Source organism: Pituophis catenifer, unplaced genomic scaffold (assembly GCF_029215685.1).
Source record: "Pituophis catenifer annectens isolate HBS135680 unplaced genomic scaffold, rPitCat1.0.hap2 SCAF_15, whole genome shotgun sequence".
Lineage (NCBI taxonomy): Eukaryota > Metazoa > Chordata > Lepidosauria > Squamata > Colubridae > Pituophis > Pituophis catenifer.
This window is the reverse complement of record NW_027256895.1, coordinates 7,812,666-7,826,253: the sequence shown is the minus strand read 5'-3', so window position 1 is coordinate 7,826,253 and position 13,588 is coordinate 7,812,666. Positions and strand designations below refer to the sequence as shown.

At 43.3% G+C, this 13,588-nt stretch overlaps 1 protein-coding gene across 1 annotated transcript; it reads left to right on the top strand.

Annotated features, from left to right (window-relative positions):
* Positions 1–764: 764 nt before the first annotated feature.
* On the top strand, positions 765–11,850 carry LOC139324866 (vomeronasal type-2 receptor 26-like). Its single transcript, XM_070954615.1, has 6 exons — positions 765–937; positions 1,983–2,274; positions 2,657–3,520; positions 3,765–3,992; positions 8,877–9,003; positions 10,952–11,850. The coding sequence occupies exons 1-6, from the start codon at positions 765–767 to the stop codon at positions 11,848–11,850; spliced, it is 2,583 nt and encodes an 860-aa protein (XP_070810716.1).
* The last annotated feature ends 1,738 nt before the right edge of the window (positions 11,851–13,588 follow it).

The following is a 13,588-nucleotide window of genomic DNA, read 5'->3' as shown; positions in this document are numbered from 1 at the left end:
AAGGGGTCAGTTTGGTGCTACTGTGCACCATATTGTTGTATCCCACTTTGGCATACAATGAGCAGGAAGGCTGACATACTCAGTTACATTAAACATGTTTTAGTTTATTTTTTCAAAGATCTTGTTTCTTCTTTTTCCCTTCGGGGTGAGGGAGTGTCAATGATTTTCTTTTTAACTTTTACTTTTATCTATTTTCCAAAGGATTTTCCAATCAAGACCTACTAATGTGTACCAAATAGTTGATGTTTGCCCATTTCATCCAACATTTTGCAGGGAAATGGTTTCCTGATCCATTGATCAAATTAAACTTTTGTCCTGAATTCTAGAATTAGAGCAACATTGTAGCTTCCAACTTCCCAATTCCATTTCTCCACCATTTTCAAAACAGGTGAAGCATCAGTCACTTATGATGTCACTCCAAAGAAGGAAAGTTGTTGATCAGACATATAAAGAAAACATTGCCATGTTGCCAATGGTTCAATGGCAATTATGTCCCTTATGAATGACTGCAATCATTCTATTATTCTAGCAGGCCACAATATCAAAAGGTCTGCACAGAAGGGAATAGAAAGTGAGAAAGGATCTATATATATATATACCAAGCACAACATGGAGGAAGGAAGTCGTAATGCTGACTCTGTGAGATTCATTTCCACAAAGTTCTTTTCCTTCTGTTTTATCTGCCAGACGTTCCCCTTGAAGATAGACTCAGACATTTTCTCCATATGCAGAAAATCATAAAATTGATCCTCCTGGTGTTCCGGATGCACAAAGCAGTTACTCTGAGCTGTCCTGCAAGCGATGCTTTCCCTGTTCCACATGAGTGGTATCAGCCTGGTGACCTCGTCATCGGTGGGATGATGTATCACTTGATTTACCATTTCTATCAAGCTCTATTCAAAGAACATCCTTTTCTCAACCTTTATGATTCACTAATGTAAGGATTTTCCTTTGAATCATCTGACCTTAGACCCACATAGCAAAGAATCATTTATATGACCTTTTGTGTAAAAAATGTAATGTTTTTCATGTAAATGTAAGAATTCTTTGTGTTTTAAAAGTGGTGAGGGAAAAGAAAAATTTCATTGTGTTTCTTTCATTAACAACATTCTCATAAGTAAAGCTTATTTGATTGTGTGGAAATTATCAAAAAGAAGAATGCTTTTAAAAAAAATCAGCTCTGCCAGACTTCACGACATGAAATAAAAGTGTTTTTCCAAAAAGCAACTGGACACTATTGTTTTTTTTCTTTGAAAATATTTCATTACTTATTGAAGAAGCTTCTTGCTCTGTCTCAGTTCTGGTTCAATTCTGGAAGCTTCTTGGATGAGAAGTGAAATATTTTCAAAGGAAAAAAAAACGCAAGAATGTCCATTTGCCTTTTGGAAAAGCACTTTTGGGCCAACCATGACTAGGATGGCTGAGAATCTGCATAGACATAAATATTGGAAGTTAGTTAAATTATTAGCATTTCATTTTACCAAACAGGTGAGGAATGATAGGATAGAGTAAAGATGTTTTAATATTTCTCCTGCAGCCAAAGTGGACATACACCTTAGATATTTATTCTGGGGGAACTTAGAATTATGAGAAATCATAGAATATTCCTTCAGAACTGAAAAGATTCAGATGAAGAAGATGTATGGATTTAGAGAGAATCTCACCCTTAATCTATAATTCTTTCTAATTCAGTAAACTTCCTAGAAAACTAAATCAAGAGAGAAAACAAGCCACGACATTCTAGTTTAAACTGAAGGCTGAAGTTAAAACTCCATAAATTAACATAGTATGCCTTATGATGAGTAACTTTCTAGAAAAATATAAAGGAAAAAGATTGTGTGCAAAATATATTTGGACTGATTACAAAATTATTTAAAACTTCAGTCAGAAACAAGTTTTTACAAACAGTACCATACTAAAATAATTTGCAAAATTATTATTATTATTATTACTTTGAAAAGGTGTGCTTAATCGATTTGCAGTGTAATAATCAAACTCTATCAGCATGTCCTTGCCTTGGCCTTTGCTGTGAAGGAGATCAATGAAGACCCCCAGATCTTACCTAACATCACTCTTGGGTTCCACATCTATGACAGTTACCAGAATCCAAGGATGACCTATCGCACCACTCTGGACCTCCTTTTCAAATCCCAGGAATTTGTTCCTAACTACAAATGTGATAAACAGAAGAATCTGATGGCCATCGTTGGAGGATTAGGTTTTGATACATCATCTAATATAGCTGAAGTTGCAGGTTTCTACAAGATTCCACAGGTCAGTATGGAGGAGATAAACAGAAAAAAAATACTTTGTTTTTATGACATAATTACTGAGAATCAGATATTAGATTTGTATTAAGACGTTCCACAGACCTTAGCACTCTTTTATGAAGCTACAATGCCAACCATAGAAGTGAGTATTTAGAGTCATTCCATTCCAAAGGGAAAGTTTGAATGCAGCACACTCTCATCTTGTTCAAACAAATGAACTATTATAATGTGTTTGAAATAATTCCTAGAAATTTCATTTTATACTAATATTTCAAAAGAAATAGAGGAAAAATTCCTTCTTTGGATATTTTTTACAGGAAAACTAGAGCCAGAAAGATTGGATTTGAGCTAATGACTCAAGAAAGTATTATTCTGCTTTATTTTAGCTGACATATGGCTCATTAGCCCAAGAGGATTTTAAGACCAGTGAGCTCTCTTCACTTTATTTCATGGTCCCAAAAGAGGACCATCAATACATTGGAATTATCCAACTGCTTCATCATTTCAGATGGTCGTGGATTGGGATTTTTACTATGGATAACAACAACGGAGAACGTTTCCTACAGAAAATTCAGCCCATACTTTCACAAAATGGAATCTGTCCATCGTTCATACAAAGGCTTTCACAACTAGTCCACCTAGAACACGTTGGAGAACTTGATCACATGGTCTCAGATATTTACATAAATTTGGGGAACAGCAACACCACCACATTTCTAGTCTATGGAGAACCAGGGACAATTATGTGCCTCAGGGCTATCGTGTTTGTAGCAGATCCTGAAAACAAGCAAACTGCATTATTTAGAAGGGTGTGGATCATGACTGCGCAGATTGATTTTATGCTCTCCGGCTTTCAAATCAGTTGGGATCTCCAGATGTTCCACGGGGCTATTTCCTTCACTGTTCATTCAACTGCAGTTGTAGGTTTCAAGGAGTTCCTTCAGACCATCAAACCTCATTCAGACCATAGAGATGGGTTTCTACAAGACGTTTGGGAACAATCATTTGATTGTTCATTTTCAAAATCAGAATTACAAGAAATGTCCAATAGGCAGTGCCCAGTGGAAAAGAAACTGGAGGATCTTCCTGGGCCCGTGTTTGAAATGGAAATGACTGGCCAAAGCTACAGTGTCTACAATGCTGTTTATGCTGTGGCTCATGCTTTGCAAGCTCTATTCATGTCGGGGTTCAATAAGAAAAAAACTATGATGCGTAAAAAAACTGACCTTCCACCTATGCAGCCTTGGCAGGTATTCTCTCTCCATTGGACGCTTCTTTTATTTCAATGAACAATTTTATCTTGAATTACCACTTGAACCTATGGCGGAAAGTCTTAATATGTTCTGCTTATAAAATCCAGTGTGAAAACAGGTTATAAGTCACTTTTTTCAGTGCCCTCGTAACTTCAAACAGTCACTAAACAAGCTGTTGTAAGTAGAAGACTACCTGTATTATCCTTTAAATTCTCTGTTTCTTTCATTCTCTTTTACATAGCTCCATCCATTTCTTCATGGCATTTCTTTTAACAATTCGGCTGGAGAGAAAGTTTCCCTGAATGAAAAAGGGGAAGTAATGGGTGGATTTGATATCATCAACCTCATCACATTTCCTAATCGGTCTTTTCAAAGAGTTAGTGTCGGAAGAATAGATCCGAGTTCTCCAACAGGCAAAGAATTATTGATTGATGAAGATTTGATTGTTTGGCACCCAGCTTTTAATCAGGCATGGACTCATTTCATGGACTGTATCTTGAGCTATTATGATCCCAAATAGAGTCCCTTGAACCACATTGAGCAAATCCTCTTTAGAAATCTAATTTCTATATTTGCAAGAAAAAATGGCATTCTAGGAACAAATGTGGCCCATGATCAAGCATTAATCGAATTGACAAAATGATTTTGCAATGTAAAAGTCAGATTTTCTTTTTGGTTGCAATTACCTTTCAAATTATGAACGTTGCCTTATTTCCATAACATTTTCATCCCCCATATTTATTTATCCCCCTCGCTCCTCAGGGATCTCTGGGACACTCTCCAGACGTTTTTTGGGGGTCCTGGAGGTGCCATGGGGAGCCCAGGGTGCCAGTTGCGAGCCGGCGATGGCAGCCACGGATCATCCAGCTGAGGAAAGAGCTTGCAATAGGTGGCTGGGGGAATATGGACAGCCTTGCCCTCAGGATTACCATCTGCTCTTTTTTGAGCCTTGACCCCTATTATCCAGGGTTTGTTTTGTCATCAGAGCTGAGACTGGGGATTTGGGGAGATTTGGGGCAGGAGAGGCGGGAGGCTGACCAGGGCTCTATTGGTCACCTCCGGTGGCTTCTCCTCCCCCCCTTCTTCCCCCAGGTATGAGTGGGTGTTGGCCTTTGATGGCCACCCACTCTTGGACTTAGACTGGATTCTTTGTCTGCTATCCCTACTCTCGCCCCAGGGAAGAACTTGTGCCTGTGGGATTATCATCATTGTCTTTAATAACTTTACAAACTGCTGGCTTCTTGTGCGACCCCAAACTGGAGGAGAACTGGGCAAAATGGTGTGCAGGTGCTGAGGGGGCTGTTTGTTATCCGCCAGATGAAAGGATGGATTATTGTGACTTTATTGTCGGTGTCATCTGCCCCAGTCACTGTGAGAGGGTGACTGGGATAATTATCCTCCAGATGTGGGGGGATGTCACTGGCCCCTTTCACTGCCGTGAGAGGGCAGTGAACCAGCTCCTGATATGAAGATCTACTTTGACCCAGTATTATTGGACGATCTGGTGAAGCCCTGACCAGTTGACTCTCCACCTCTGTTTTGTGCAATGTTTACAGCTGCTGACCTGCTTGCGCTGCGAGACTCCCCCCTCTCGCAGGTTTGGCCCTCCTCACTATCGAGGGCCTACCTTGATGACGGATTTTGGAATCCCGAGAGGTGGCATGCAGCGAGGAGGGGGTTGTGGGGTTTTGGGGGGAAATTTTTAGGTAAGGTTTTAAAGGTTTCTGGGATGGGGGTGGGTTCAGTGGGTTTGGGGGAGAACCTGTCGGGGAGGAGGCCAGAGCCGGCTGAAGAGCATGACACTAGAGGTGCGGGAACTGGGGTCAAGGAGGGGGTTAGAGCTTGTGTTGTGGATGGACATTACATCAGTACTGTGGGTGGGAGGGGCAGATATGGCGGGAGCAGGGGGCCACATCAGGTTGTGGGAGCGTGCGCCCGCTGGCTCCAAGCAGTGGCACGCTCCGGCCTCCAATGCGCTCCTCATTCCCCAGGTTGCACAGACCCTCAGGCCCTGGGCCTTCGGCTGATGCTGTGCAACGCCTGGTCCGTGGTAAATAAAGCCCCCCTCATTTGTGATCTTGTTCAGGAGGGGTGAGCGGACCTGGCGGGTATTACGGAGACCTGGTTGGGCCAGGAGCGGGGGCTCCCCCTCGTTGAGATGTGCCCACCTGGTTTCCATGCATTCCATCAGCCGAGGACACAGGGGAGGGGAGGGGGGGTGGCGGTTGTCATTAGAGAAGGTCTTGGTCTGTGGGAGGCCACTGTTCCTCAGACGGCTGGTTGTGAGTCCCTCCTTGTGAAGTGGGGTCATGGGGTGCAGATGGGCGTGCTGGTTACGTACCTGGCTCCCTGCCACGTGATGGCAGCCCTGCCCGAGTTGCTCAACATTATAGCCACGGTGGCGGTTGACACCCCCAGGCTTATGGTCATGGGGGATTTTAACCTGCCATCCATCAGTGAGGCGTCTGAGGTGGCTCGGGAGTTCATGGCTTCCATGATGGCCATGGACCTGACCCAGTTAGTTCATGGCCCTACTCACACAGGGGAAAACACGTTAGACCTGGTTTTTGTCTCTGGTCAGTGGTTGAGTGATCTTGAGATAGGGGATATAGTGATCGAGCCCTTGTCATGGTCAGATCACTCCCTCCTTCACTTTGACCTTCGAACCGCCGCACCCCGCCACAGGGAGGCGGAACCACTGAGGTGGTACCGACCCAGGCGCCTGATGGATCCTGATAGGTTCCAGACGGAGCTTGGGCCATTTCCTGAGGCTCTGGCACATGGCTCGACTGAGGAGCTGGTGGCCGCCTGGGATAGGGCGGCCACTGGAACTTTGGATCGGGTCGTGCCTTTGCGGCCTCTGACCCGGCGTCGATCTCGCCTGGCTCCTTGGTTCACTGAGGAGCTGAGGGAGATGAGGCACTGGAAAAGATGCCTGGAGAGTGGTTGGAGGGCCAGCCATTCTGAATCTGATCGAACACTGGTAAGGTCTCATATTAAGACCTAACTGGTGGCGATAAAAGTGGCGAAGTATAACTATTTTGCCATTCTTATTGTGTCATCAGATAATTGCCAGGCCGCCCTGTTTAGGGTGACCCACTCCCTGCTCCACCAGGAAGCGCGGGAGGACCCCTTGGAGGGTAGAGCCAAGGATTTTGTACAGTATCTGTATGACAAAATCACTCAGATTTGGGAACACCTGAACTCTGACTGGGTAGATTCAGCGGGGAGGACAGAGGCAGGTTTTGTGAGTATTATCTGGGAAGAGTTTGATTCTGTGGCGCCCGAAGACGTGGACAGGATACTGGGCAGACTGAGCGCAGCCACATGTTTACTGGACCCGTGTCCCTCCTGGTTGGTGCTGGCCTCTCGGGAGGTTACACGAGGCTGGCTCCAGGGGATTATAAATGCTTCTTTGAGTGAGGGTGTCTTCCCTGCCGCCTTGAAAGAGGCGGTGGTGAGGCCTCTCCTCAAGAAGCCTTCCCTGGACCCGGCAGTGTTGGCAAATTATCGTCCAGTCTCCAACCTTCGCTTCGTTGCGAAGGTTGTTGAGAGTGTGGTAGCGCACCAGCTCCCCCAGTACCTGGATGAATCGTATCTGGATCCGTTCCAGTCGGGCTTCAGGCCTGGGTACAGCACAGAAATGGCATTGGTCGCATTGGTTGATGATCTCTGGAGGGTTCAGGACAGGGGTTGTTCCTCTGTCCTGGTCCTATTAGACCTCTCAGCGGCTTTTGATACCATCGACCATGGTATCATGCTGCACCGGCTAGAGGAGTTAGGGGTGGGGGGCACCGTCCTACGGTGGTTCTCCTCCTTTCTCTCTGACCGGTCACAGTCCATGTTGACAGGGGGGCAGAGGTCGACCCTGAGGCCCCTTGTATGTGGGGTGCCACAAGGGTTGGTCCTCTTGCCCCTTCTGTTCAACATTTATGTGAAGCCTCTGGGTGAGATCATCCGTGGTTTCGGGGTGAAGTACCATCAGTATGCTGATGATACTCAGCTGTACATCTCCACCCCGGACCACCCCAATGATGCCCTTGAAGTGATGTCCCGGTGCCTGGAGGCCGTGTGGATCTGGATGGGGAGAAACAGACTCAGGCTCAACCCATCCAAGACCGAGTGGCTGTGGTTTCCAACATCCCGATATAGTCAGTTGGTGCCATCACTGACTATTGGGGGCGAGTCATTGGCCCCCACAGAGAGGGTTCGCAACTTGGGTGTCCTCCTGGACTCACGGCTGTCTTTAGAAGAGCACATGACGGCCGTGGCCAGGGGGACTTTTTATCAGGTCCGCCTGATTCGCCAGTTGCATCCCTTTCTGGATTGGGACTCATTAAATACGGTCACTCATGCTCTCGTTACTTCCCGCTTGGACTACTGCAATGCTCTCTACATGGGGCTCCCCTTGAGAAGCACCCGGAGGCTCCAGTTTGTCCAGAATGCGGCCGCACGGGTGGTTATGGGAGCGACGTGGTGCTCCCATGTGACCCCCCTCCTGTGCGAGCTGCACTGGCTCCCAGTGGTCTTCCGGGTGCGCTTCAAGGTTTTGGTTACCACCTTTAGAGCGCTCCATGGCATCGGACTGGGGTATTTACAAGACCGCCTTCTGCTACCAATAGCCTCTCACCAACCAGTACGCTCCCATAGAGAGGGGCTCCTCAGGGTGCCGTCGGCCAAACAGTGTCGACTGGCGGCCCCCAGGGGGAGAGCCTTCTTTGTGGGGGCACCTACCATCTGGAATGAGCTCCCCCCAGAGATACGGAGGATCCCGGACCTGCGCACATTTCACCGTGCTCTCAAAACTTTTCTATTTCAGCAGGCTGGCCTGGCCTAACTCTCCTCTTTTAAATTTTTAATTCGTGATTTTATAAATTGGGTGTTTTAATCTGTGTTTCGGCCAAAATAATTTTAATGGATTTTTTAATATTTGTATTATCTGTATTTTATCTTGGCTGTTCACCGCCCTGAGTCCTTCGGGAGTAGGGCGGTATAGAAATTTGATTAATAAATAATAATAAATAATAAATAAATTATGCAACTTGCCTTTTTCAAAGAGGCCGTTTTCCTCATCACTGTAATTTCAACAAATTTTAATGCATAATATAAATCCAGCTAGGTAATATTCACTAGCCCTTTGGAGAAGTAAAGAATTCTTTACCCCAATAAAAGAAGATGATTAATAACTCACAAATGAAGGTGTCCCAGAATAATATTGAAGAATCTACTTTGAGTCAGTCACTGGTCCACCTTTGGTCACAGTGACTGTCCCAGATTACATCCTGCAGGATTAATAAATGTTTTTTTTTCCTTAAAATCTCCCTTTGCAAGAATCTTTTATGTTTATCACCAGGTACTTCCAATTTCTCTGTGTAATGACCATTGCTCCCCTGGATACTGGAAGAAGGAGATTGAAGGAAAACAATTTTGTTGCTATGACTGTGTTCCATGTCCAGAAGGGAAGATTTCAAATCAAAAGGGTAGGTTAGACATTCCAGGAAGTTTTCATTAGGTTGATTTAAGCAAACAAAGAGGAGCAGTGGTTCAATAGCTTAATGATGCTAGAGAAGGTCATTAAGCTCCAACAATTTGAGTCCTAGCACAGTGTGGGGTGGTGAGCTTCTGTTACTCATCTCAGCTTCTGGCGATCTAGCAGTTCGAAAGTATGTTATATGTAAGTAGATAAATAGGTACCACTTCGGTGGGGAGATGAGCTGCCACTTCATGTGGACAGTTAGAATCCTGCTGGCACTGCACTTCCCATTTGTGATGTCCATTTGTGAGACAGCTTTAGTGTAGAGACAGGGCCCATATGATGCTGCTGTCAGGGTTCTGACCGATGCCCTAATAAAAGCAGGAGCCTCAAATCAAGTTTCAAGAGAAATCCAGTTGTTTATTAGAAGCACCATGTTGGCATGAACCAAGTGAAGCTCTGACGTCACTCAATTCGTACCTTGCCTCTGACTCTGTGTCATAAGTCACATTCCACAACAAAGCAATTTTGCGGGTCATGAAAGTCATTCCCTCCAGCCATTACTGGTTTCTGTGGAGATGGCCTTGACTTTGGCCAGCTAGGATGTGTTTTCTTTTGACTGAGGTGCAAATTCCTCAATGCAGCTGCAAGGGTTGATTCCCCATCCCCCTGCCTACCCAACTTGGGAGCAGGCCAGGAAAGCTTTGTGAGTTGACAGCTTCAGAAAAACTACTCAGCTTTCTTTCTTATGCAGAGCTAGCTCGCCCCCTTTGAAGATGTTTCCCTTCACATCCAAGAAACTTATTCAACTCTGACTGGATGGTGGAGAATGGAAGGATTTATATTCCTTGGAGACAGCTGCAGGTCATTTGCATTCTTTTAAAGAACTGTTGAGGCCACTTAGAGGTTTGTCTGTGTCCTCAGAGTCACCTGAGTAATGCAAATGGTATGGAGCCTTCTTGGAACTGCTGAAAGGACTGTGTTGTGGAGCTGTCTTTTTTACAGCTGTGTTTATTTCTGCCTTGTGTCCCTTCACTGTTGAAGACAGATGCAGGCTGTTGGGGATGAGTCTGTGTTGTCTGCTTCTCAAACTGAAGCACACATGGTTCCTGTAGTCTGCCATTTTTTTCCTCGAAATCCATTCATACTTCCACACCATTTGAAGGGTATTCATCCCAAAGTGCATAGCTAAATGTCAATGGAGGTTCTCATTCATCCAGGTCATGGTTCTCCCAAAGGTGCTTTTTAATGTCCAGCTGTCTGCAAGGAATATAAATCCTTCCATTCCCCACCATCCAGTCAGATCTAAAGAATCTTCTTGGAGGAGAAGCGAAAGATATTCAAAGAAAAAACAAGAAAGTCAAGTTGCCTCTTGAAAAAGCACCTTTGGGACAACCACGACCTGGGTGACTGAGAATCTTCATAGACAAACAGAGCTGGCAGTCTTAGGGCAGCCAAGTATTAATCTGTATAAGCATTATAGTCTCCTGGCTAATGTAACATCACCATATACTGAATAAATAAGTAAATTTAAACTAGCTTAGTGTGCAAATAACTAATACTTTTAGTTATTAGTAAATATTCATTTTTATAGCTCTGACACACAATCTGTTGTTCAGTTTAATACACTCTGATACGAGAGACTTACGGTTATCTTTACGGTTTTCTTTTCCTTGTTTTGGAAAAAAATGGGGAAAGTCCAAATGGCCTACATTGCAGTAAAATTTAAATGATACAAAAGGTTGCAGTTCAAAGAATAATATTCCTTCCATTTCTGCTTTGTTTTATGCCATTCCTTAATTTTCCATTTGAGGAAAAATTGAATTTTCATAGAAACATGATTAATCTGGTAAACGGTGGAAAGAACTCAAAGGAATTACAATTCTCACCCATTCAGAAAGTAATTTGAATACTATAGGATACCTAGATGATAAATCCCTTGATTTTCCTTCCAGATATGGATGACTGTTTTCAATGTTCAGAAGATCATTATCCAAATAAAGAAAAGAATGGATGTATCCTGAAACTGCTGGTCTTTCTAACTTTTCAAGAAACCTTAGGAATTGGTTTAGCCTCGGCAGCTCTTTGTTTCTTCCTGTTGACTTCTTGGGTACTTGGAACTTTTATTAAATACAGGGATACTCCTATTGTCAAAGCCAACAACCGGTCCCTCACCTACACCCTCCTTGTCTCTCTTCTGCTCTGTTTTCTCTCCTCTTTGCTCTTCCTCAGCCAACCTGGCAAGGTGACCTGCCTTTTCCGGCAACCAACTTTTGGCATCACCTTCTCAGTGGCCATTTCTAGTGTACTGGCTAAAACTATCACTGTGGTTGTTGCTTTCATGGCCACAAAACCAGGATCTCAGATGAGGAGATGGGTGGGGAAAAGATTGGCCTTTTCTATTGTCCTCTCATGTTCTCTATTCCAAATAATGATTTGTATTCTTTGGTTGTTCACATATCCCCCATTCTCTGAGTTGGACATGCAATCAGAGCTCCAAGAAATGATTTTACAATGCAATGAGGGGTCAGTTTTCTTTTTCTACTGTGTCTTGGGCTATATGGGTATCTTGGCCATTGCCAGCTTTATTGTGGCTTTCCTTGCCCGTAAATTACCCGACAGCTTTAATGAAGACAAGTTCATCACCTTCAGCATGTTGGCCTTTTGCAGTGTTTGGATTTCCTTCTTTCCAGCCTATTTGAGCACAAAAGGCAAAGCTATGGTAGCTGTAGAGGTCTTTTCCATCTTGGCCTCCAGTGCTGCATTACTGGGATGCATATTTTTGCCAAAATGCTACATCATTATTTTGCGACCTGACCTCAACCACAGGGAACAACTCACAAAGAGAAATTAGTGTATCAGTTGTTCTTTCTGGCTCCCCAAATTAAAAGATCAAAGGTGGTTTGTATGCAATTTCAGGGAAAGAACCTGATATTTGGTGCCTTTGCAACCTGTACTCTTTCTTTCATTAAGGTTTCTTTATAATTTGTAGATTTAATGGGATTTTAGCCTGGTCTAGTGGGTAAGAAACAGCGGTAGAAATCAAGGGACACTTTGGACCAAACACTGTTTCTCAGACCAGTGTACCTCAGAGGGTTGTTGCTGTGTGGAAAAAATAAGGGAGATGGTATATTGGATATGTTTGCTGCCTTTGGTAGTTTGTAAAAATAATAAAGTGGTATATGTTAGGGTGTGTGTAAAAAGTATTTGTTGCTTGTGCAACGAGCAGAGCAGAAACACACAGGGAAGGAGATAAACGTACAGCTCGTGTGAGAATAATACTTTATAGATAACAAGCAGTCTTGGTGTAAGTAAAACAGTCCAAGGTCATAAACAGTAATATCAGTCCAGTAAGTATCTTCCCTTACCAAAGCAAACAGACTTTAGTAACTCTTGGTATACAGTACCATATAATAGACTCAGTAAGCAACAGGATACAATCAGGTATCAATCCGGAAGAAGCAGGAAAAAGGAACGCTTCTCTGTGCTGCTTATTTATGCACTGTAGCCTAATTACAGGGTTCAGCAAACCCTGATTACGTGGCTCAGTTGTTTCTTAAAGAAACAGATATATTGCCTGACCAACAAGTTAGGAGTAAGCTACAAGCTGAACCTAACATTCTCCCCATTGGGCAGGACAATATACACAATAGATACAGAAACAAAAATACACATCCAAATCATACATTGTACAGTGGTATCAGTTACATTTCAGATTCTTAATCCAAATCTTTCACAACAATTGCTGTGTTTAATGGCACCTTGCGCTTTGGTAAAATTATCGGCAATATTGTCCTCTGATGCGCAATATTCCAATGTAATCATGTTATCCTTAACACATTGCCGAACATTCAGATAACGTATATCAGTGTATTTAGTCCTTGTCTTTACAGCAAGATTCGTTGCCATTTTAATGGCTGCCTGGTTATCCTCATAAACCGTAATAGGATAGTCCATTTTGAATCCAATATCTTCCATCAACTGTTTATAATAAATCAGTTCAGTACATGTAAGTGATAGACAAGAAAACTCCGCTTTCATGGTAGACAAACTGATGTGTTTCTGGCGAATTGATTTCCATCCAATTAGGCAGTTATCCAACATGATTGCTATTCCAGACGTAGATTTTCTGGCAAAACTGGCATCAGCATATGCCTTTAATATCATATTGGCATTTGGTTCTAAATACATAGCAAAATGTAACGTTCTTTTAAGATACCTAAGAACACGTTTTGCAACTTGCCAATGCCTATCAGTAGGCTCTGAACTATATTGTGCTAGTTGATTAACACTAAAAGCTATATCAGGCCGTGTCCAGTTGCTCAAATACGACAAACTGCCTATTAATGATTGATACAGTTCTTTACTGAACTGTGGACTCTGCAAACTATCCTGCTGGAATTCCTGTGCCATAGGAGTCTTGGCAGGTTTACATAATTCCATCCCATATTTTTTCAACAATTTGCAGATTTTATTAGATTGTGAAATTTTAAATCCTCTAGATGTTTTCAGGATATCCAGCCCTAGATAATGCTGTATATGTCCTAGATTTCTAAGTTTAAATTTTTTTTGCAACTGACCGATAATCTCTC